This window comes from Mytilus edulis, chromosome 10, assembly GCF_963676685.1.
Source record: "Mytilus edulis chromosome 10, xbMytEdul2.2, whole genome shotgun sequence".
Lineage (NCBI taxonomy): Eukaryota > Metazoa > Mollusca > Bivalvia > Mytilida > Mytilidae > Mytilus > Mytilus edulis.
The window spans coordinates 22,142,583-22,168,673 of NC_092353.1; the positions used below are offsets into that span (position 1 = coordinate 22,142,583).

At 31.4% G+C, this 26,091-nt stretch overlaps 2 protein-coding genes across 4 annotated transcripts; one reads left to right on the forward strand and one right to left on the reverse strand.

Moving 5' to 3' along the window:
- The first annotated feature begins 1,387 nt into the window (after positions 1 to 1,387).
- LOC139490643 (uncharacterized) lies at positions 1,388 to 13,232 on the forward strand. Of its 3 annotated transcripts, none has more exons than XM_071277543.1 (2): positions 1,388 to 1,525; positions 11,875 to 13,232. In XM_071277543.1, the coding sequence occupies exon 2, from the start codon at positions 12,041 to 12,043 to the stop codon at positions 12,986 to 12,988; it is 948 nt and encodes a 315-aa protein (XP_071133644.1). In that variant the 5' UTR covers positions 1,388 to 1,525; positions 11,875 to 12,040; the 3' UTR covers positions 12,989 to 13,232. The 3 variants fall into 3 exon arrangements, with proteins under 3 accessions (XP_071133644.1, XP_071133642.1, XP_071133643.1); XM_071277541.1 differs by lacking the exon at positions 1,388 to 1,525 and adding an exon at positions 7,024 to 7,272; XM_071277542.1 differs by lacking the exon at positions 1,388 to 1,525 and adding an exon at positions 9,213 to 9,350.
- A 1,441-nt stretch (positions 13,233 to 14,673) lies between these two features.
- On the reverse strand, positions 14,674 to 22,097 carry LOC139490642 (43 kDa receptor-associated protein of the synapse-like). The gene is made up of 6 exons (XM_071277539.1): positions 21,039 to 22,097; positions 19,380 to 19,478; positions 18,756 to 18,878; positions 16,541 to 16,594; positions 15,897 to 16,093; positions 14,674 to 14,987 (listed from the first exon to the last, which is right to left on the reverse strand). The coding sequence occupies exons 1-6, from the start codon at positions 21,723 to 21,725 to the stop codon at positions 14,888 to 14,890; spliced, it is 1,260 nt and encodes a 419-aa protein (XP_071133640.1). The 5' UTR covers positions 21,726 to 22,097; the 3' UTR covers positions 14,674 to 14,887.
- Positions 22,098 to 26,091: the final 3,994 nt, after the last annotated feature.

Consider the following 26,091-nt stretch of genomic DNA (forward strand, 5'->3'; position numbering starts at 1 on the left):
ATGTTGAATTTTGATAGTGCGGAAGTCTAGAACATAACGATGGATTAATCTGATGTGTCGCGGGAAATAAAACATGCATTTTAACATGGTTATAAAGTATCATTAAACATTGTGTTTTGGACATGCGTACGAGTCGGATTTCTTGATGCAATGTAGCAAATACCAATCATGTTAAAGTCTTTGGATTGACCTCGCAGAGGACCAAACCTTTGACCTTATATCTTCGAGGCGAACGAGCTACAATAAAAATAATTCCTCAAGAATAACAGTACATGCAGCGGAATCAAACGACCAAGTGGTTTTACAGCAGCTCTTTTAAAAAGAATTTGAAAAGATTTTGAAGGGGCAAGCAAAATTCAAAACTCAATGAAGGACGTGCAACAACCTGATCAAACAAACAAAAAACGTATGCTTAAAAATATGTTTTAATGTACTGCTCCCTCGCTGTTATAAGATGGGGAATATTGGCGCGCCTTCAAACTAGTTTAATCCTGCCACATTGTGTATGTGCCTGTCCCAAGTCAGGAGCCTATAATTTCAATGGATATCGTTTGTTGTTTTCGTTCATTATTTCTACATAAATCAGGCTATTATATTTCTCGTTTAAATTATTTTACATTTGTCATTTCGGGGCCTTTTATAGCTGAATATGCGGTACGGTTGTATTCATTGTTGAGGCTAGTATGCTGAACTATGTTAATATCTGTGTCATTTGGTCACATGTTGAGTTATCTCATTGGCAATCATACCACATCTTCCTAATTTTACAATTAAAGACAAACAACAGTCATCAAAAACTACCAAGAAAAGCTTCAACTGAGTAATATTTACTCCACCTAAAATCGGGAATCAACTTAGATACAATGATAGTGACGTACATTATCTAGTTCAGAAAGTCATTTAATAATTACTATACATTTTACCAGAAGTTCATTACTATAATATTCCGTACAAATAAACTATCAGCATCCGAAAATTAAAATTAAAATATTTTCAAGACGAAATAAAACACAATAAGATCATTGCATACAGCATACACAGTGAATTATCGAAGGCAAAATTCAAGAAAGCAACCCAATTAACAATTTAGTGTGTGCTCAAATCCTCCGGCAGGGTAAGTGGCAATAAATTTTGCATAGACCTTTAAGATTGGGACCAGTTTAAGAATATACATACCTATTTAAAAGTTTAATTTCATAACTTTCTCACTTCAAATCAAGCAAAAGTTAAATAAAATTACAATAACTCTTTTTTCATGTATGTTTAAAGGAATGAAAATGTTTAAATATGGCAGTTATATTGCAGGTTATAAATACACTTAGATATCCATTTTTGACATAAAGTAGAATTTACGATCAGTTTCACTTTGTTGACGAGAATATAAGTGGTTAAATATCACGTTTGGTTTCACATTTAAATTGGATTCATCCTTTTAACGTAATAACGTCGTGGATGAGAAGAAACCTTATTCATGCTGAATGATAAAACGGTTTTGTTTATTCTTTTCAATGTTAAATGTTTGAAGGTAAGTTAATAGTTTATTTCTACTTTGGACTAGAATAATAATACATTTTGCCAATAGATAAAATAATATTCTTGTAAACTCTTCCTTTAGTATATATACACATTTTGTACATGAATATTATAAGGGAAGATGCGGAGCTATATATCATTGACTGACTATATATCAATGACAGATATACCCACCACACAATATAAGTATATGTTAATGTCAGAATTAGAGTTTCTATGTGTTTGCTTGGAATTGGTCTTATACCAACGGGGTCTATACCTTGACGACTTGTGATGTCTGGAGCCAAGGCCTGCAACAATATACAATAAAACTTGAAATAGTTTTATGTCTTTATTTCCAAAGAGCGCATGTAAAAGTCTAATTATAATAGCAATTATAATATAAAATGACAAACAATATTCATAAGTATAAATCAATATAATAATGCAAGTATAATGCCAATAGATAATGAAATAGACCTATCATAATTAAATATTTCATAAATATTTTGAAACATGAACATAATGCGTATCGCAATACTTAATGTATGAGCAACATCTCATGTCTTTTGCATAAATATTCTAAACATTCAAATATAAACATGGTAGAGCATTTTAAGGTATTTGGATAAACTTTATACTAAATACTGAGAATTAAATAAAGGAATAATATAAACATCTTTCTTATGAAACTCCAATTCAAACAATGAGGTTACTTATCTAACCATTTCTCTATCAAGGGGGGATAACTCTTGTTTAATCTGTTAAGGGGGATAACTCTTTACACAATAAAAAGGGGGGGGGAACAATTGTGGAATAGAAACTTTTCTATCATGAAATCAAGTTACGCAATGAAAAATATATAATAGTTTGTTGTGGGGAACTAGCTATAGAATATATGCCTTACATGTATACTTGCTAAAAATAAGTTTACTAAATAACGTGTTATTTATAGAAAAATAACAAACCATGTGTTTGCTGACAATAACATGTCAAATAAATTGCACATCAAGAAATCATGCCTAAAAGGCTTTTGAATAATAAAACCTTACCATTGGAAACATTATAACTTCAATGCAATAGTAACTTTAAGGTGAATTATTATTTCTTGTCAGTGCGACAAAACAGGCGGATGTTATAAATAACTATAAAAACAGATAAAATAAGTATACCAATTTTCCGATCAGAAACAAAGACTTTTCTTTATAAAAAACATAATTTACAACTATTTACAATTATAACATAAAGAAAATATCTTTAAAATTAACTTCTTTATAAGATAATAAAAGATAAAAACTCTTATTAAATAAAATAACTATGAAAATGCTTAACATGAAGATTTTACAAAAGGAAAATAAATTCTATTTTTCTTCAAAAAGAATAACGCATTAGCAAATTAATAACTTTATCAGAAGTTACTTTTAGGTAATGAAAAACCTTTAAACTGAATGCTTTAAATAATATTTAACAAAATTAAATTAACTTTGCTTACCTGAAACAATATTCAATAAAACTTGAAATAGTTTTATGTCTTTATTTCCAAAGAGCGCATGTAAAAGTGACGCTTTTTGGAATTAACATTTTAGATTCGAATTTGGGGACTGTTTCAGGTTGACCAATCAAAATTAACATTTAATCAAAAACCATGACAACTTTAGTCTAATTGACAGAAAATAGGTGGGGTCATAGGTGACGCTTATGACTAAAACATATCTTAATTACTTATGTAATCTTGCTATCAATGTTTACTCTATACCATATTTGAGCCGGACATTAACAATAGAAATAATCCGAAATACATCTTATTACATGTCGGCTTCACTTTAAAAATCATATCTGTCAACACATTCTGACCATTGTCCGATAACTTCTTACATAATCTATATACAACAAATAAGGCTTACTAAAAGGAAATATGTTTGTGTGAAAACCAAACTAAAGCTATTAAAATGTCTATCCAAAACTAAAAATAATTTGTTTTAAACTTAGAACTTTTCTAATTTTTACTGAAATTAAGAATTTCACAAAAATAATAAAATCTGATCAAAATGATACCATGACAACTCCCCCTTACTTCAGCTGATTTCGACCCGAAATCTTGACAATAGTTCCTGTAAAATACTAAGTAAAGTAGGGGTTAGTCATATACATATACATGATAATAAGTATTGTTCCATATATACAAAAGTAAACATACAAAATTTATATACATACACCTAAATACAATAAATGATCATAAGAACAGGTCCTGAGTTACAAGGTCTTTTAAAAACAATAAATGCATCAAACTTTGTCTGAAAAATGTTATCTAACAAAAATACTTTATCACTTAAAACAATTTGGAAAATATTCAAGAGGTTGGGAGTTCAGCTCTACTTATGGAATATGACTAATTATTCTGTGAAATGAAGTATAAAATGATTAGATAAAAATTACTGCAAAAATACAGTTTATTTTTGAATGTTAAAATTTATTAAAAGAATCTAATAGTTGATTGAATGATTAATGAAATAACAAAAACAATTTGCTTTTTTAAATTAAAGATGATTATTCTAAATGTGGATATAAGGAAACAGAAGTCTGTTTTGAAGCTTGTTGCACCTTTTGAATAGTGCATGGTGGATTCAAAACTGAAGCAAATCCCTGATGTGTAATCAATACATACGAATCAAAAGTCTGAGCTAATATTTTGTGAATTCTATGCCTTTTAAATACATTAATATCAATGGTAGTAGGAATGTTCACAGTCTTGTTGGTTAGCTTGTTTGTAATAACAAATGATGAAATAATAACATATAATTTACAACTATTTACAATTATAACATAAAGAAAATATCTTTAAAATTAACTTCTTTATAAGATAATAAAAGATAAAAACTCTTATTAAATAAAATAACTATGAAAATGCTTAACATGAAGATTTTACAAAAGGAAAATAAATTCTATTTTTCTTCAAAAAGAATAACGCATTAGCAAATTAATAACTTTATCAGAAGTTACTTTTAGGTAATGAAAAACCTTTAAACTGAATGCTTTAAATAATATTTAACAAAATTAAATTAACTTTGCTTACCTGAAACAATATTCAATAAAACTTGAAATAGTTTTATGTCTTTATTTCCAAAGAGCGCATGTAAAAGTGACGCTTTTTGGAATTAACATTTTAGATTCGAATTTGGGGACTGTTTCAGGTTGACCAATCAAAATTAACATTTAATCAAAAACCATGACAACTTTAGTCTAATTGACAGAAAATAGGTGGGGTCATAGGTGACGCTTATGACTAAAACATATCTTAATTACTTATGTAATCTTGCTATCAATGTTTACTCTATACCATATTTGAGCCGGACATTAACAATAGAAATAATCCGAAATACATCTTATTACATGTCGGCTTCACTTTAAAAATCATATCTGTCAACACATTCTGACCATTGTCCGATAACTTCTTACATAATCTATATACAACAAATAAGGCTTACTAAAAGGAAATATGTTTGTGTGAAAACCAAACTAAAGCTATTAAAATGTCTATCCAAAACTAAAAATAATTTGTTTTAAACTTAGAACTTTTCTAATTTTTACTGAAATTAAGAATTTCACAAAAATAATAAAATCTGATCAAAATGATACCATGACATTAACTCCAGATTGTAGCATGGTTTGTATCCGTTTAATGAACCTTAATGAAAATTGTTAAACGATGATGACTGATGTACCCATATTTTGACTATTATATTTATTGTGTCTGTTTATTTAACGCATCAATGTAAAAATATCGGAAATTGATGAGACTCATTACAAAAGTGAGAGGGTTAGCGCTATAGAACCAGGTTTAATCCACCATTTTCTACATTTGAAAATGCCTGTACCAAGTCAGGAATATGACAGTTCTTGTCCATTCGTTTTTGATGCGTTTTGTTATTTGATTTTGCCATGTGATTATGGACTTTCCCAATTGATCTTCCTCTAAGTTCAGTATTTTTGTGATTTTACTTTTTACAACATAATATAACAAAATGAAAGGCAGAATTTTGAATGTCTTTTTCTTAAGTTTTTCCCTAAAGACTGTTGTTTGGTGTTGTCATTCAATAGAATACATGCCTTCTACAAATGGCACTGGATGCTAAAAATTCAAATATCAATCATCTATCCTACCTTATGTCTAGTGTCTCTAATTTTTGACAGAGATTCTAGTTTATGAAATATTTACATGTGATACAATATCAGGAACGTTGTTGCTGCGTCATATACAAATATTGCCAATTTGGTTGATGGATAGATGTGTATAAACCTTGAAGATATATTTGTCTCATTCATTGTCATGTTGTGTAGAATGACGCATAGTATTGTTCCTGAATCACTGTTTATCAAAGGAATATCTTTTTGTTGTTAGGATATACATGTACAAGTACCCGGCCACATCCACTTAGTGTAGTTATTCTATTTGTATCCATCTGATGAGTTAAGCCTTTTTCAACTGATTATTATAGGTCGTTTTTATGTTGTAATGTTACAACATTGTCCCAGGTTGGGGGATGGTTGGGTTCCCGCTAACATGTTTAACCCCGCCACATTCTGATGTATGTGCCTGGCTCAAGTCAGGAGCCTGTAATTCAGTCATGAGTGGTTGTCGTTTGTTGATGTGATATATTTTGTTTTTTGTTTATTTTTTGTACATGAATTAGGCCGTTAGTTTTCTCGTTTGAATTGTTTTACATTTGTCATTTCGGGGTCTTTTATAGCTGACTATGCGGTATGGGCTTTGCTCATTTTTGAAGGCCGTACAGTAATATATAGTTGTTAATTTCTATGTCATTTGGTCTCTTGTTGAGAGTTGTCTCATTGGCAATCATACCATATATTATGTTCAGCAAACAATAAATAAAAAATAATATACATTAACTTAATGTTTCCTTTAAGTTCAGTTTTTTTTTAACTTAACTTAATACATGAATATGACTATACAAATAGGTTGCACAACTAACTTCTTCCTTTAAGTCTGTTTAATGTTTAAAGGAAGAGTGTCGACGTATAGGAATAAGCAAAGAGTGTTTACTTATCCATTATCCTTGGGAATACCTATTTTAATCCAATTTTTTAAATAAAATAACTATCCGTTATTGAATATTTACCAGATTATATTGACATACTCTGACTTTTTACTCCTATCAATTATTTCTTTTCTGATTTGAGCAATTTAACCTTTAACAATTGTATTGACTGAAAATTGTTTGCTGCCAATTTTTTAACCTCATATGTTTGATGTTGTTTTCACAATGAAACGGAATAGTGTGACATGTTATATTATTCTTTGTTAATTTCATTTGCCATTCAACCTAGTAATTTGTCAATTTTGAATGAAGTACAAAAGACTATTCAGAAAAAATGCATTAAATGTAATATATAAAGAGGAAACCCCAGTAATTTTCTGTTTCAATCTGGTTCATATTTGAACATAACAGAAATATCTATAATTTAAATCTTTGCGAACTCTCTTAAACTAACACACATTTAAACGGTTAAATCACGTACGGAAGGTTTGTTTCGCTTATCTAAATACGTCAAAGTGTACCTGATAAAACTGAAGGGAAGTTATGAGACTCGAAACTACATGTTCTTAACAACCGATTACGAATTTAACTACACAAACAAATAAGTAAAATCTAACTACAGTCTTTTTGCATAGTAATTTCTGTGCATGATTGATGCTGTAACATATACATTTGGATTTCTGTAATGAGTTCTTTAGTGCAGGTAAGAATTAAAATATTCATGTCGTCTATTTTCACTGAAATAGTACACATTTTTGTTTATGGGCCACCTGAAGCGCGCCTCCGGGTGCGGGAATTTTTCGCTGGGTCGAAGATCCGTTGTTGGCTTTGAGCTATTTTCTGCAATTTGGTCGGTTTATTGTCTCTTTAACACATTCCCGATGTCAATTCTCAATTTTTTATCCAGTATTCTAGTTTTTAATAAAAATATTGTTTTTTGACAATAAACATACAAAATGCAGAGGGATGTGGCGTCGGTAAGAGATACATGTGCGTCTAGTATTGCCTACCATCTTTATTCAAAGTATTTATCATATCAATCTCAGTGGCGATGATATTTGAACTTTGTAAATATTGAACTTCCTGAATCAACATAGAAGTAGAAATGAACACTTTTACTGCATACACATTACTCAAAGAGATATATACGAAGTATACTTTTATGTAAATGTATTATAATAAATTTCATATAAGGCTCTCACAAGCTACATGATCATGATTCATAATGTAACCAGTCAGTCTGGACATAACATATCACATGTATCCATTCCAATCAGTCAAAAGGACAAATATACGAAGATAGGTTAAAAGGCAATATTTCTAGATTCTTCTGGACATGGGATAAGAGGGGATTAATTGTATTGATTTGAAAGTATTGATGAATTTCTTAGTTTCTAACATTTACCGGAATGTATTGATTAAGTTATGAATTGAAATTACGTACGGACACATTTCGTTATTGTTAATAATATACGTGCCTCGATTTGGAACCTCATCAGTGACAGTCTTTGAATATAACTTATGAAATACATTTTGGATTGCAGTGAATTCTTTTTGACTGATATAGTCCAGACAGTTGACTTTTGTTGAATACCGATGCACATGGAATGAATTGACTTAATATTATCAGGATATCCTTGATAAATGGGTAACTGCTAACAATGAAGCTACTGAGCAAATAGTACTTAGGGTTTCCCCGCATGGTAGAGTTGAATAGACAAATTCTAAATTCACATGCTAACTTTCAACATCATGATCTGGTAGACCGTTACTAAATATTTTTCACCAATTACCATGAACATTTTTATGTGTTATAGTCGGGAGTCCATTCCTTTTCTTCGTTCTTCATTCTTGAATGTGTCGTTAGAAACATAATCGGTACTTGTTTAGGAACAGGACCAGTTACTGTCCAACCTTCGTGAGCTCGTTAGCTATATAATGTATGTATTATAATATTTAATTAATATGTGTTCTTCAATAATACCTATCGTCTAAAACATGCATGTAATATTTGCCACTGGGCGTTAAGCAACCAACAGCAAACCATTGACAAGTCTCTGTCTATTGTTTTATTATCTCAGTTCCATGATAGTCGGTGTTTGGTACATTCTTTCGATCATCAATTTCAAAAAATAAAAAAATAAAGAAATATTCATAAATTTGAATATCAACTACAAGTATTTATAAAAAAAAATCTATTCGCAAATGTTCATATTTCAATTGATTCGTCTAAATACGACGATTCGCATCGGTAAAACGATCACTTTCAGAGTTTTAAATTTAATCTTATAATCCAATTAACAGTTTGTATAAACAGAGACATTATAATATTTTATAATATGTCTCTGATATATAGAAAATGTTTGTTCAAACAGAGCAATCAGGAAAACATTTTACGGAAATCAATAATCGTAAATCTGTCGCTAAGTTTGATATTTTGCTAATTGAAAAATGATATTTAAACTTTTGAATGAACAATAAATTACTCGTTATACGTTACTGATTATATGGTCTAGTGGACTAATTTTAATATCTACTAAATCAAAATATTGCGTTTACGTTCGTTTGTTTATAAAGTAAAATCGATTTTGATAAAAGAGGATTATAAACTTACATTTGCCGTAAACAATTGACATTTCTGTTGTTTGTTGGATTATATTTCAATATGGAAATCGATGAAGGTTTTAAATGATCGAAAGGATATATTAAAATCATCACAGTAATGCATAGAGACGTGAATATTCTATAGTATATTGCATTAGTGACGCAGGATGTTTTCGGGTAAATATGAATTTGTTGTACAGTTAACTTCACGAAATTCTGATTAGCGTATAGTCTTCATATGTTCGCTTTAAACCCTCACTTCAAAAGGGGGGCTTGTTGTAGTTAAGTTTTCATAAAGTGACCTCATATTTTTGATGATTGTAAGATCTGCAATGAATGTACAAACATGTATACTGAGACTGAATGCAATGACGAATTTATACACTTTTGACGTCAAATACATGCAGAAAAGGATAATCCAGTCAGGGTATGTATGAAAAATGACGATCTAGCACCTCGTCATCCGGTTGGAGCTGTCCCTGAATTTTTTTTTTTATTCAAGTCGAAGAGAAAAAGTGAAAAGAAAAGTATAGAACACTCCTTTAAAACTGAAACAGTAATACGTGGCATTAAAGCAGTTTAAATACAAGATGGCGATAAAGTGATAAAAATACAAAGATGTGGTATGATTGCCAATGAGACAACTATCCACAAGAGACCAAATGACACTAACCGCATAGTCATTGCATGTCCCGAAATGACAATGTTTCAAAAAATTAAACGAGAAAACTAACGACCTAACTTTTGTACAAAATAATGAACGAAAAACAAATATGTTACACAGCAACAAACAACGACTACTGGATAACAGGTTCCCGACGTTGGGCAGCCACATACAGAATGTTGCGAGGTTATTAAACTCATTTACAGGCGCCTGTTTCCCCTATCTTTTCTCTATGGACTGAGATCTAAAGTCCTTACACGTTAGAGCTATATCGCACTAATCTTGGTTGATCTCTAATAAAATCAAAAATTTACCAAACCAACTAATCTCTTACTGTATTGAGATGAAGAGTGATAATTTTAAAAAGAATAATAAACAAAACATGTCAGTTATAATACAGATATACATGTGGCTATAGCTGCTAAAATTTAATCCAGAAAAAAAGTGAACATTCACTATAAAACCTCTGCTTCAGCTATCGCCGTTTTATACAGAAATATGCGCAAAGATTATGAAACTTCTTTCAATGAAATATATAACATGATGCACTAGAAATAAATAACCGCAATATCTAATTTGCATTTCAAGCGCATGAAACGTATTTATTACAAATTTTATCAATAAAAAGTAAGGTGTTGAAAATATTAAGTAATATATATATTGAATGAAACTGGCGAATGAATTTCACAGTTCAGATTTAGCTTTTCATTTCAATTAAAATCAACTTACTTTCAAATCTAATAAACGATACCAGCGTTTATAGGCTTTTCACTCACATCAAATAACTTTTTCTGCAATAAAATAAATAAAAGTGATTTGAGTACAAAGGTCAGATGCGTATATAGCTATCACTGTATATATACAAAAACTTTGTAGAAAATGGATACAATGAAGAACTATGTCGTCGTTCACAAGCCTCAATAATGTGAATTTGTATTATTTAATTGAATGCCAATATACATTGCAGCTCTATTCAGTATTATTTGCACACGTTTTGCATCGTAAATAATAAAATTGAATTGAGACACTTTAAAAGACAGATTTGTTGACATAACTACTTAATATGAGAACAGGTAATTCATAGCAAACAAAACAGTATATGATCGTAACTACCAGTACTATATACATGAAGAGGAATCTCATCTGAGAACGAGTATATACAGTGGCAGATTCGAGGGGGCGTAGAGGGCGTACACCCCTTTCGATTTGAAAACATTAAAATTTTAGCATAAAATCGTCCAGAATGTTTCTGTTCTGCTGTAATCGGCTGTATTTCTTTATGGTTTTATGGTTTTACGTCCCCTTTCAAAAATCCTTGATACGCCCCTTGAGATATAGCTACTGTTGCATACAAACAAACCAACATTAATAACAAAAAAAAATCATTATTTAAAATACTAAAATTAATAATTTACTAATAAAACTCGTCAAAGATTAAGATTCGACGAGCTTATTGAACACCCATTTTGATTGCGATCACACACAATGCATCTACCGTAAAATCTTTATATAAAACATGGAAGATAACTAGCTTCAAACATGACAACACATATCAACGTAAATGATTATGTAATTTAAAATATTTTTCGATGCAATCATTTTACAAATCTAACATTAATTGATTGTTGATGGTTAACAAATTATATTTATATTGGTGTCATCTCACATCATCAGTAAAACCAGTCGATTTCTTGACAGAAAACAGGTCAATACTTTTAAAAGGTATATTGGATTTGAAAGATAAATACCAGTATATCATTAATCGTAGGTTTTTATTCCTTTCATCTGAATGACATAAGACTTATAGAATTGGCTACTAAAAAGGATGAATCGATCTGCACAGCTACGCATGTGGTTTTTTTTTAAGTGATTTTTGTTCTCTGATGCCTGGTAACTATAACAGACTGGAGTGTCAAAATGCAATATGTACTACTTGGGGGCTAGATAAGTGGGTATAAATCATTAGTAAATTTGGAATGTAAATACTCCAGAAGTTTCAACAATTTTGGGATTTACTTATTTTATTATCTTTTTCAGACATGATTGAATGAAAACAGATTTGGATATCTTGCTAATAGTGGTGTTTTTGTTTCTCAAGACAATTACAATGTTCAGTGTAAGGCAGTTAATAATCGAAGGGATCAAATCTTGGAATCATTGAACATTGTACTCAATAAGATACACAAAGTAATTCTAAAGCACCATGCCGTCGAACGAAAATCCAAATTATAATTCATCTCGGATGCAACGTGCTTATCGCATTAATAACATTGAAAATACACGTTTACAGGGAAAACTACATTTACTAGAGAAAGAAAAGTTACATGCTGTTAGAGTGACAAATCAAGATATCCGGCTAATATCTCTGACGTTGGATTATATCAATTCATGCAGTGGTCATAGTCCTGAAGGACTAGCGCCTAAGGAAGAAATGATAAAAGAAAAAGAGGACGAAGGGCCTTTCTTTATGTATGGTCAGCGGATTATAAGTCGTAAACGACGCCGTATTAAACGGCCACAATCGGCGATGTATGCTGGATCAAGACGTCGCAAATCAGATAGCGACTTTTCAGCATCACTAGCTTCCGTACAAATTCGACCACAGAGCAGTCCTGTGCGCAGAGGACTCAATGGTCAAATTAAAGACTCCGACGCTGAGAGTTGTATTTCAGATGTAACTTTAAGTAGTTCTTCCGGTAGCACAACTAGTTCTAAACCAGCATGGATGGATCAAACTAATGCACTCACTAAAAAACTCTTAAAAGCAAAAGAAGGTGTGCCTGTGTTTAAACGTGGTTTACATGAAAGACAGAGAAAAATTCGTCGTCATAGTGCAGGATTTGATTTAAGCTCATTAACTGTACAGTTACAAGCTCTAGAAAATCCAGATTCTAATAAGAAAGACAATTCACATTCTGGTGGTCTCAGGCGAAATGCTGGAATATCAGAAATTCTCAATCAACCTCAGCCGACTTTATCAGCCAGTGCTTGGAAAAATCAACTCATTCAAAATCGATTAAGTTCAGCGCCTATGAGCGTGTCTGCAAAGAGACAAAGTATCCATGAGCTAAAGGTAAAAATAAACGAAGGGCGCCAAGAATTTGTACAAAACAAAGTAAAAACGTTCATCAGTCAAAGAACAGATGAATGAAATCAGTATTTTTTTCTTGCCAATTTCAGTGATGATTAAGTGGAAATTAACTATGTTTTTTTTCTAGTCAACAACGAAAATATCATACAACTTATGCATTTATAAAAACGTGTAAAACAATGTATTAAATCAATAGTAAGATTTGTTAATATATTATTTGGGTTTTTTTTTATCTGTGTTAATGTACATCGTTTATAAATGAATTTAATTGTTACTAAAGTATAGTACAAAGCTTCGTTGAACACATGCGTTGTTTGTTGTTTGTATTTTGTTGCATGCAGTGATGTGATTTTCAAACAATTTTAGAATTCATTGCGATCGTCACAGGTATGAAATACAGTTGTAAGGTAATTTAAAAGTGATTTAAAATTCGATGCCATCAATTTTTCTGCGGATGTTCTTGAAACTTAAATTTTGAGCAAATCCATTACGGAAGCAATTCAATATTAATATATAAAAAAACATTCCCCGTAGTAAAAGACGTAATTGTCAGAAAGTCATGAAACTGCATCTAGTATGCCCAAAGTGTAACATATCTAACTTTCTAACTGTTTGAGCATGTAAACAAAGGTTGATAAGGGGTATAATACACCAATGAGTCAATGATTGATGACTCTGTGACGTTACCAAGCTAAATGGAGATCAATGCGTGATCCATAATAATAATGATTTAAAATGGAGTAGTGCCGAACTTGTAAGCAGCATAGGATGCTCCAATATATAAGCAACCTTTGGCACATAGAGGTCACCATAAAACAATTAAGGTCGCACGTGCAGAGTCAAATTATTTATATATATCTACCATCTAGTTCATCGATATCCGTACTCTTTGACCAATCAGTGTATCAGTGATATGCATAATAATGCTAGATCCATAATCATATGTTATACTTACTTCTATCTAAACGGAAGTTCGTTCGGTCCAAAGTCCATCCGAAAATGATCAATTCAGATATCAAGCTTATTATCGATTATACACCTTACAACTTTGATATCAATTGAAATCAGAAGGTTAAGGCTACCGAAATAGTATATTTATCCTTTTACCGAGAACATTGCTTTCTGCTTACGGACTCATTAATGCCGCATTTGCTGCGGAGAAGAACCAATCTTAAAGTTATTATTATTTTTTTCAATCTGCAGTCGAAATCACGTCATTCGTTACTTAAGACCGCAATAAAACAAAAGGGAATTCGGTCAATGATTTCAACAGTAGTCAGGTGTCTATATAAATTATAAAGCTATAAATAACTTCAGAATGAAAACATATGATTAAATGGGCCCATTGTATTTGCACTATAAGGTTATATTTCATTCGAGCAAAAAATATATACATATTTGGCACAAACAAAATAGGATTTGTGGGGCAAATGAAAAAATGGTTTGGCACAAAATGTAAGGCCAATATGCACAAAAGTAACGCACCGGACTAAATACAACAACTGTGTTTCTTATAACTTGTTTGACCTATCTAATGAAGCCTTTGTATCTTAAGAGATTGTTTGAAGAATGTATACGGAGTCTTGTACATGGCATTGTTCACTCATTGTATACGGAGTCTTGTACATGGCATTGTTCACTCATTGTATACGGAGTCTTGTACATGGCATTGTTCACTCATTGAAAGATATAGTATTAGCTTATTTACAGTTTTATCACTGTATAAACAATTTCAAAGACATGTATGTATAATGGTTACATCACACACTTTATTGCAGACTTTTAAAAAAACACCAATACAATATACGTCAGATTACGATATCAAAAATACATTTGCGTAATTTTGTGTGCGCTTTTCCTTCTCATCAAGATCGTCCGGAATGATATCAAATCAGTTGGTCCCAAATCTCCACGGTTAAACACTTAAACCGTTTAACGATGTATAACATTTTACAATATTCACAACATAGGATTTGATGAAGACAATTTCCTGCATGTTGGACAAGGTCTCATTTTTTCCTTCCTTCCCCAAGTGTATCTAGCTAAATGGCAGGCACATCTATAATCGAAAAAAAACAACAACTGATTTTTCAAGTTGATTATTAACATTGTTATAATTATCAAAGATTGACTGTTCGTTATTATCAGCAACGTCTTGGTGCTCGCCAGTACCGAAGCCACATTTAGCATTGTGTGTTTTAATGAACATATACACAAACTATTCAAGCATCTTGTTTGTTCAGGAACTAATGAAGTTGTGTATAATGATGATGTTATTTGTATCAAAAGCAGACAAAAACACTGCAAAAATCTTTTGAGAAAGCTTTGGCGTTTTTTTTTTAATTATTCGTAATAAAACAACAAAATAAGTTAAAACAGTGTTCTATAGCGAATTGTTCAATTTCGGATTTTATTTGCTGATCTTTTTTGGCCTTATTTGTAGATCTTTTTTTGGCCTTATTTGTAGATCTTTTTTGGCCTTATTTGTAGATCTTATGTTACTGAATTTCTTTGATGTCTCTACTATTTCTCTCTTGCTTTTATAATTTCAACAGAAAGACAAATATTGGTAAAAAAAAGTTTTTCAAGGACCATATATTACTATTATGAATAAATCATGTTATCCCAGACTTCTATCATTCATAACATGTATCAGATGGATTTTGTGAAAAGATTTCAACAGAGAGACAACTTGATCAATTGGTTTTCAAAACAGCGAGACAATCCCGCATTCGCCAAATTATGTACGAGGTCAGCGAAAATTATACACATTAGATTTTAAAAAGCCCATCATCAAGACAAGATCTATCAGAAATTGTTAGTAGACTCTTAATAAGAGTCATTTCACCTTAATTGTTTTGCCTTATATAATTTTGCTATCTGTAAACGCTAAAAACAACAAAAAATTCAACCAACTGATCTGAAAATTTGATCACGCACAAGAAATAATGAATAAGGAGTAGTGTACCTGGTATGAATGAGATGACAACATGGCAGCATGTCTAATTGTTCCTTTGTTTTGCCTATAGCCTCGCTACAGACACCACAGTATAGTCCCATTTGTTCTAGAAGGTCATCTAACAATTGCTCATACGATTGTGTAGACTCTATTGACCCAGTGTCACACAAATCTATCAAGTTCACACAACATTTAACTGCATACATCTACAGAAAACATGAAGTTGTCTTAATATTCTATAAAACAAGTTTTCATATGTTTATAAATTCTACGGTTTAATTTATTTCTACTGAGTATCATTAAACAGCAACACCCCATTGATTCAGATAGGTTTGTGAACCCCAAAATAATTTAACACTACAAAGTAAAAAGTAATTTAGAACCAAAGTGTACTAGCTATAAGTGCAACCAGTTTTGGTATTAATACAGAACGCCATACGTTCTCGTTTAAAGAACTCTGCTTTACGAGACTATCAAATTTTTGAGTAAATGTTTGTACTGCTGTTAAGTGTCAATTAACAAGTAACTTTCTGTTTGAAGTTTTATATGAGATAGTTTCTGTTATAACCAACAGCAAAAGATTAGAGAATAAATATTCATCAAAGGTTTATATTAATAATTGGAACATTCAGCCTAAATTAGAATAAACTTACCTTATTTCCGATTTCCTGGGCTGCATCCAACGTCTTCTTAAACAGATCAACAGCCTAAAATATAATTTACATTCAAAATTGACAGTTATTTCTAAATCATTTATCAAACCGTGGCAAGTATTTCGGATAAGATTTATCTTCGGATATCAGTACTTGCTCAAGCAACACGAATGGTTGACACATAGATATATGGTTGACATAAGTGGAGCAGAATCACCTGAGATCACCCCCAGTTTTTATTGGGGTTCGTGTTGCTCAGTATTTAGTTTTATATGGTGTGTTTTGTATGCTGTTCGTCTTTTTCGCTTTTTTTTCCTTTTTTTTTTAAAAAGGAAACCCCAGCTAACCCACCTCCGATATAAGGTGTATTCCCATATTCATTTTGCACTACGGACAGATTTATTTTATTGTGAGAATTGGTAGTGACGATATTAAAATATGAATTTATATGAAAACAACAGATGATTTTGTTTAATGTATTTAAACTTTGTTTACTTTGAAATAAAATATTAAAGTTGGGTAATAAGAATATCACAAATTTCAATTTAATTCATTTACTGTATACATTTGTACTTTCATTAATTAAACATAGCAATGAAGAATTCTACAATATTTCCTCTGCGATTTGTACCCACAAAAACAGTTAACATGCAGCTAACATGCCGTTGCATGATTTGATAACTGTACTTTTTTCACTGCCAGATTGGAGAAGGTAGCAGTGATTAATTACCGTATACTGAGGAGTTGATTGAGATATGTGATTAGGTAATTTACAACCGCTGTTTGCTATATTCTTGTTATACTGATATATCGTTCCTTCGACGACAGAATGTCTTCATCTAATGCAGCGTCTGCATCTGTATTTACGTAACATTTTCTTAATGCATGTGTCACAGTGTAATTTTGCTTAAAAATTCTTATTTGAATTTTTATTAAGAAAAGCCTTATTTTAATATTTGAATTTTTAAATTGCAATAATTTTATTTTTAATGAAAAACATTTTGAAGTTTTGTTACAAATACCCGCTTCATTCATTCTTTGTTAAATTTAGAATTCTTATTTATTTATTCTTTGTCGCATTTAGAAATTCTTAAGGACATAAGAAACAGGTGTTTAATTAAGTATTAACTTTTCTCTTTGTCAAATCTTAAGTGACAGATTTTATTATATAAGATCCTCTTACACTCTTTTGTTCAAAAAGATGTAAATTCTTTGTCTACATTAGTTTCAATTAAGCTTCTCCGAGCGATATAGGGGATAATCCTAACACGTGGTAACTTTAATTTTTGTGTCACCATGGATTAATATGTAGAAACGAATTCTGATTGGTTGAACCTGCAAAATTATCCAAATCTGTGAATTGTCTTTATTCACTCAATAGCGTCACTTTTCAAATTGAACGCATTGAATAAAGACCAATTCTCAGAAAACAGATTTGACTATTTTCAGGCCTGTCAAAAGACTCCCGTCAACAAGATCATTATATCTTGTCACAGCTGAAAATCATACAGTCAAATCACCCTGCATCTGCCTGTCACACTTGCTTCAAAAATCTCTACCACAAAAGAACAAACAACAAACACCCAAAACCTAAGTTTGACACATGTACACGATTTTAAAATAAGTTTACTCTTTTTGAACAGTAAGTGCACGCATATGTGTTTCTGAAGTGAAATATAACATATTATCAAGATATCGTGTATCGTATTTTCATTATATTGCCATTAAAATTGTTGTGTTTTAAGAGGAATCACAGTAACAAATATTCTTCTTATAAAGAAGCTATCCCCCCGTTTGTAAGTCTAATTCTCCAGAGTCAGCACTTTTTGCGCTGAACCTCAAGCTATTAAATCTTTTATTCTTTTCTTAAAGCATGCTGTATACAAAGTAATGAAGCATATACCAATGTATATCCAAATACTCAAACATTACGTTAGACTTAACTTCGGATGAGAAAACCTTTAAAGTATATATAATGTTGAATACTGCAGAAAAGCGGACACAGTGAAAGAGAGGGAAGGGATAGCTGTAACAACTAGTTAACAAGTAGTAGCAGATAAAGATGATCTTGTAGACTAACATTCGATATCTTTCTCCAACTGCAACTGTACCATAGTTTGGATAAAATGATAAAAACAAACCTACCTAAGATTCTTTTTAGTGACTACACCGAACAAAACATGTTAAAAATGTTAAAGAAGAAACGAATAGATACCTGATCAAAATCTTGCTGAAGACACGTGGTTTTAGCCATTCCATATAAGACTTGCATAAGACCATATCTATCTCCTATTTCTGTGAATATGGCATATGCTGATTCATATCTAGGACTTGCTCTCTAAAAAGACCAATATTACTGTATATTAATGTAATTTCCTGATAAAGTTTACAGCACGTTTTTATTGTAATGAATATGGAGACAGCAAAATGAAGCTTTTTTTAATTTTGTTTTGAAAGAACAATCTTTTGCCTCTTGTGCAAAGTAATTTTCAAAATGCCTTTCTTTCGAGAATATAATATTTTATGATGAAAAACTGATTTATTTAGCAATAAGGCTTTTGAAAAAGACCCAGATACGAACCAAACTTTTTTAGTGGTGTTTTATGATAAAGTTTATAGTTTTGAGCACCTGATTTCACTCCCATTTTTTAGTGGAGTTCGTCTTGTTTCTTATTTATAACTGTTGATGTAAATGTCTTTTGGTTTTGTGAGTCTTTGTTAACTCCTTGGTTTTGATTGTTATTGTCTTTGACAAGTGAACCTTGTCCTTTATTATAGGGTGGTCTAAGTCTTATTTGGTCTCTTCTTCACTGATGTAAAAATTATCAAATGTGTATACCTCAAAACTTCTGCTTCTTCTGTGGATTTCAGCAAAGACATACAAACATTCCCCCTGAAGTTGTCGATCTCGACTTTCTATAGCATCCTTCATTACATTCTAAAAATAACGGATGCGTTTAAAGATATATCATTTACTCTAATATTTGACAATAAACATAAAATGTCAAAGCTTTCCATAGTTTCGGGTTAAAGTTTCAATTACGTAACGCTTCTTATTTATTTCTACTAAGTTTCAAAAGTAGAATGCCCTCAATTATCCAGCTTTCCGTTTATATCTACTGCTCCATATGTACATAATGATATGTAAATAACTTTAGCGAGATGCAACACATACAACGATGCGCATTCTGTAGCACCAGATGTCAGGCAATGATATACAATATTAACCAGAGGCAGTGTGTTTGAAATCTGCAAACAATACACTCTAGGGAAAATTTTATTTGCAATGCATCATATATGAAAATTGGTGCCAGAAACTAGTTATTTTTATTCGTCTGACATTTACTAAATGTACAAATGTACTTAAACAATGATGGCATTACATGTACAATTAGATATCCTGCATTTTGTCTAACTTAATCATTTAATAAGGGTACATTGTTGAACGACCTCCCCCTCCACCCAATTATATTGTAGTTTTAGTTTTCTGTGTTGTGTTTTTTGAGTATTATTGTTTGTCTGTTGGTATTTTTGTCTTTTAGCCATTACGTTGTCTGTTTTGTTTCGACTTTGAGTTTAAGTGTCCCTCGTGTATCCTTCATATCTATTTTGAAAGCTTTCAATTTGAACAAGATCAGCAAACAAACATAAAAAAAACCAACACCAACAAAAACAATTAGAATAGAAAACAAATAAACAAAAATAAAATTAGCAAACAAAATATTCAGCTATGATGACTAAATCATACGAACAACAAAACAAATCCTTTTTCGAATAACAATGGCCTAGTGAAATAAAGAAGTATTACGTCTTACTATATTTTTTTTTAATTTCTTTGAAAATGCATTAATCATGTTAATTGAACGTTGTTTCGCCTACAAATGCAATTTTCAATAATGCAACATACTGTCCATAAATGGACAACGACTACTAACAACCATAGATAACTATATCTTAAAAGTTTTCTGATAGCATTTGTTGATAAGTAGATATTCCAAGTAAAACACATAATAACGTATAACAACTATTAATGACAAACAGAATACAAGTCTACATTGCACAATTAACACTTTTGTTCTAATGAGAGAAGGCAGAATGACTATAGTAAATGTTTATCATCGATCGTCTGTCAAAGATCATTTCATACAACGAAATATGCCAGCAGGTGAAATTAACCACAAGATGTGAATGAAAGAATGCCAGAAATTTGTGTTGTGTAAATCAATTTTACATAACACTTTCTTTCTTTGTACTTCAATGTGCTGAGTCAGATTCTTTACATTAAAGCGACTTATAATTTATACACTGAGCTTTAATGCATTCGTGACATGTAAAAAAGAGGCGGGTATGTTTTTAATCAATACACATAAGACGTTATTTTTCTGCGAGGGTAAGGGAGCTACCATTTGATTTTTATGGGGGGGGGGGGGGGGGGGCGTGAAATTTGAAACACATAGGCATGACAGAAAATACAAGCTACTCAGTACAAAATACTAACCTCACATGTGTCTAATGCTTCGTTCAATCGTGAATTTTCTAAATGAATCTTTGCGAGTTCCAACTGTATACTTTTATGAAATTTCTTAGTGATGTATGAATCTGAATTTGTTTCTAAAATTTCAATACATTTAAGTATGTACATACACCCTGTCTCCATATCATTTACAAATGTGTAAAACTGCCCATATGATATATTTACAAGTATCCTAAATGCGATATCATCACTCAACTTTTCAAAAGATTTAGCTTCTTCAAGATTCTTAAGTCCTTTGTAAAATTGACACTGTTTAAAAAAAAGTCTCCCGTATAATAAAAACGCATATTTGACCCACTTGGAGTCCTTCGTGTCACGACTGAGACATTTTTTGCAGTATTCCTCCGCTATACTATACTCCCCTAAACGTTCGTATGCTCTAGATAAATTTAAACAGGCTTCCGTTTCCTGTTCTATTGTTTCTGCAACTTCAAGTTGTTTTCTTGCATACGTTATTATACACCTATACTTTCCCATATCAAAATAAGCACAACAAACATGACCTAGAATGACAAATTTAGTGGGATTATCTCCAGCTCCATTCAGTCTGTGTAACGCTTTATTCCATTCATCAATTGCACTTTCTAGTTTCCGTAATTCATAAAGTTCCAAACCTTTTTTAACTTCACGTTTCACCACATTTTGGCCCATTTTAATATTATTGAGTCGTAAATATGCATTTCGATTTATAGTTTTTGTACTACACACTTAATGTAGACTAATTACTGATTCTCTCACTACAAACCTACAAATTTCAAGAATGCATCCTCTTATTATCCGAAAGTGAAAATAGAACAATCACATTCTTTCTAGCATCTCACGTGCTTCTGTTAACTTTCTTGTTTAATTCAATACATATCCAGTTCATATCTCAAAATCCTTGAATTTTTGACACCCGAACACTTCAATCAAGGAACAATTTATGTGTAGACAACTAAAAAATATTTATTTGTAATAAGAAAATTAGAAAACGACTTCGATGTTTATGATTGGAATGCAACATGAAAAAGATCGCTTTGGCATAGTGTAAAAACTGGGACAGACATTACAACATGGATAACAATCAGTGACTTTCGATACCTATCGGAGTTTACTATCTAATGTTGCTACATGCATAATAAGAAATGCAATGTTATTTTATTATGTAAATTATCAGTAGTCTATAAAGATTTTAAGAGAAAAAAACAACTACATACTAGAAATCAACTGATACTGGTAATGTGCTGATTTGTTTAATTGAAAGCAAAACTTGACAATTATATATTTTTGTGTCATCAAGTAATTCATTTTGATAACTGTTTTATGATAATTTTTTTTAAAAAGAAAATGAATGCTTCATTGAAAGTTCGTTGAAGAGTTTTTCATCAATGATTGGAGTGTAATTGTTAGAAAAGTAAATAGTTAAAGATATTCCCCTATAAATATAAAGATATATATTGATGTTTAGACGAGTTGTATATACATTATGTACACAGCCATGTATCACCATCATTGATGGCGATCCGATGGATACATCTGTTGTAGAGTTGTCACTGACTCAGACGTACTTATAAATATAATTATTTTCTGTGGCTGTATATTACATTAATTTGTAGGATCCTTTACTATAGATAATTTAGCTGATCTGTAACAATAACATCTTCATGCCTTATATATCATGTACTGTAGTACGCCGCTAGATAAAAACTGACGAGGAAAGGTAACACACGGCCAGCGAAAGCTCTTTTTTTGAGAGCCCAGGTGGTCGTGTGGTCTAGCGGGACGGCTGCAGTGCAGGCGATTTGGTGTCACGATATCACAGTAGCATGGGTTCGAAACCCGGCGAGGGAAGAACCAAAAATTTGCGAAAGCAAATTTACAGATCTAACATTGTTGGGTTGATGTTTAGACGAGTTGTATTATACATTATGTACACAGCCATGTATCACCATCATTGATGGCGATCCGATGGATACATCTGTTGTAGAGTTGTCACTGACTCAGACGTACTTATAAATATAATTATTTTCTGTGACTGTATATTACATTAATTTGTAGGATCCTTTACTATAGATAATTTAGCTGATCTGTAATAATAACATCTTCATGCCTTATATATCATGTACTGTAGTACGCCGCTAGATTAAAACTGACGAGGAAAGGTAACACACGGCCAGCGAAAGCTCTTTTTTTGAGAGCCCAGGTGGTCGTGTGGTCTAGCGGGACGGCTGCAGTGCAGGCGATTTGGTGTCACGATATCACAGTAGCATGGGTTCGAATCCCGGCGAGGGAACTCAAGAACCAAAAATTTGCGAAAGCAAATTTACAGATCTAACATTGTTGGGTTGATGTTTAGACGGGCTTTCGCAAATTTTTGGTTCTTCCCTCGCCGGGATTCGAACCCATGCTACTGTGATATCGTGACACCAAATCGCCTGCACTGCAGCCGTCCCGCTAGACCACACGACATATATATATATATATTTGACTAAACAGAAATGGTTTAACATTTAAATATTTTAATGATTAAGATCAACATCACTTGTGGAGACTTTACAATAAATGGGACGCTAAGGTATATATAGAACCAGTTTCCTGTAAGAAGATTTTTCCTTTTTTTTTTTTAAATGACGAAAAAACCTTAAAATTCATAATTAGGTCTTACAATTTACTAAAGAGGTCAATAGATATCATTACGATATGGATACATTTTTTTTCAGCTGGAACTATATTAAGGTATTTTTTTAAAAGATATAAGACGCATCTTTTAAAAAAAAAAAAAACTACAAACAATGGGATTAATCGTCCTGGTTGACCCTTTGTGATGCTGAATGTTGCATAGTCTTTATGATGGCCTTCGGCTGTTATCTGCTCTTTGGTTGGGTTGCTGTCTCTTGGGCATAATCCCCATATCCATTCTCAATCTTATTTAATCAATGACATCAGAACGAGTTTCAATGTTGTCGTTTTGACACATGTCTGGCTGAAACCACCCGTGTATGTTCCATTCACAATGTTGTTGCATATTCATCGAGGATTGATTGACAGAGTTAGTCTAAGAGACAAATAAGGTTTCTTTTTAATTGTTATTGTCTTTACGCTTGTTGTGTACATATATTACAACCATCAACTGAATGAAGCTTGCTTGTTTTGATGTACATGCATTTTATTTTTGGAAGGATTAACTTGTATTACATACTACAGATTGATCTTAGATACTGGAAAGGAAAACATTTGCCCTCGATAGCTATCAACAATTATCTACCTGTGATATTTTCGAAAAGGATTTTTTTTCAGTTTCTGTATTAATACTTTGAAGTTCAGTCATTAACATTTCAGTTATCATATTAAAAGTTTCGTAATTGAATATTGCTGTGTATTTTTGTACAGGGTAATGTAAATTAAATTTTGTAAATTGAGCACTGTTACTTCTTGATTTTCGTAAATGTTTTCTATATTGGTAATTATTCCAACGAAATGCTAGATTTAATGTTATCATATTCATTTAGTTGCGAGCTTCCAGAGATAACTGTGTTCAAAATGTTTTTTTTTTAATATATATATATTTTAACGCAGGTTTAAAGCCAATATTTATATCAATCTTTATAACATGTATTTGTTATAAATATAAAAGTAATACTCTTCAAACCAGTTTACCACTCCACTCCACAAACTACATAATTGTTTTACAGTACTCCTTAAATTAACGTCTGGAATAGATTACACCTGGTCCGAGTCAGTTTAATAATTATACTTCCTTAAGACTATCAAACCGCACGTTAATTACCATCATATGTGATGACAGACGTTTGTAGACTGTTGCACTTATAAATCAAGAAAATGATCACCATACACAACAGTATACAAAATCATAATGCACTCTCTTATTTATCAGTAAACATCACATTCATGCAATTTGATGGTTTTATCTGTGATGAAAATTCACACTTGTACTGTTACATCAACTTATAAAAAGTGATTTATAACTAGATGTCTTTGTTATTATTTCTTTACTTCTGTTGTAACATTTTCAGGCAAGACTTTAGCTGGGTTAAGGTTATTTGTATGCACAAAATCGTTTTATGAATTACAATTTCCAAAGTGTGTGTTAAGATAGTACTTACTATTAAGTGTTGCTGGCAAATCTTGAATAGTCTCAATTACATTTAGTTACAACACCATACTCGGTGACGTTTTAGTTTCTGACGTATAGTACCAGACTCCATATAAAAAAAAAGAAATGTGTTATATTTCGTATGCCGACATGATGTGTTTTATTTGTATTTATTTTTTGTGTCGTATGCACTGTCGCACTTTAGACTCAAAATGTCCTTATATTCATAATTTATTTTATTTAATTCTATTTTCAAGTTTCTATTAATTTTTTTTCTTGTTTTGAGTTCAGAAGCATCAAATATAAACTTTAACCTTACAGTAGAGTTCGTATGTTCATATTTAGTTTTCTGAAAAGTTTTTTGGTTGACTTTTACATTTATTTTATATAAAAAAAGAAGATTTGGTAGGATTGACAATGAGACAACTCTTCACAAGAGAACAAATAACCAGAACTAAACAACTATAAGTCACCGTACAGCCTTCAACAATGAGCCAATCCCATACCGCAAATTGAGCTTTATAAAAGGCCCCGAAATGACAAATGTAAAACAATTCAAACGAGAAGACTATAATGGCTTGATTTGTGCAAAACTAATGAACGAAAATCATATATGTAACACAGCAACACAGCAACAAACGAAAATTTATTATACTTTTGCTCTCGGTCATGCGAATCAATATTTTGTAATTTAAAATAACAAGAACCCCAAATTTCGGAACCATTTAGTAAAAAGGCTAGATTGTGCATTAAATTATGAAGATTGGTATCAATGATTGGCAAGATATTACCGAAAAACACTTTTATAAAAAAGCTTTCAGAGCTCTTTGAAATAATGATTGTTTTAAATGAGAGATTTGGGTTGTGCATTTATTATAAAGACATCAGTAGGGCATCTCATCACATTCTTCACAATATGAAGGT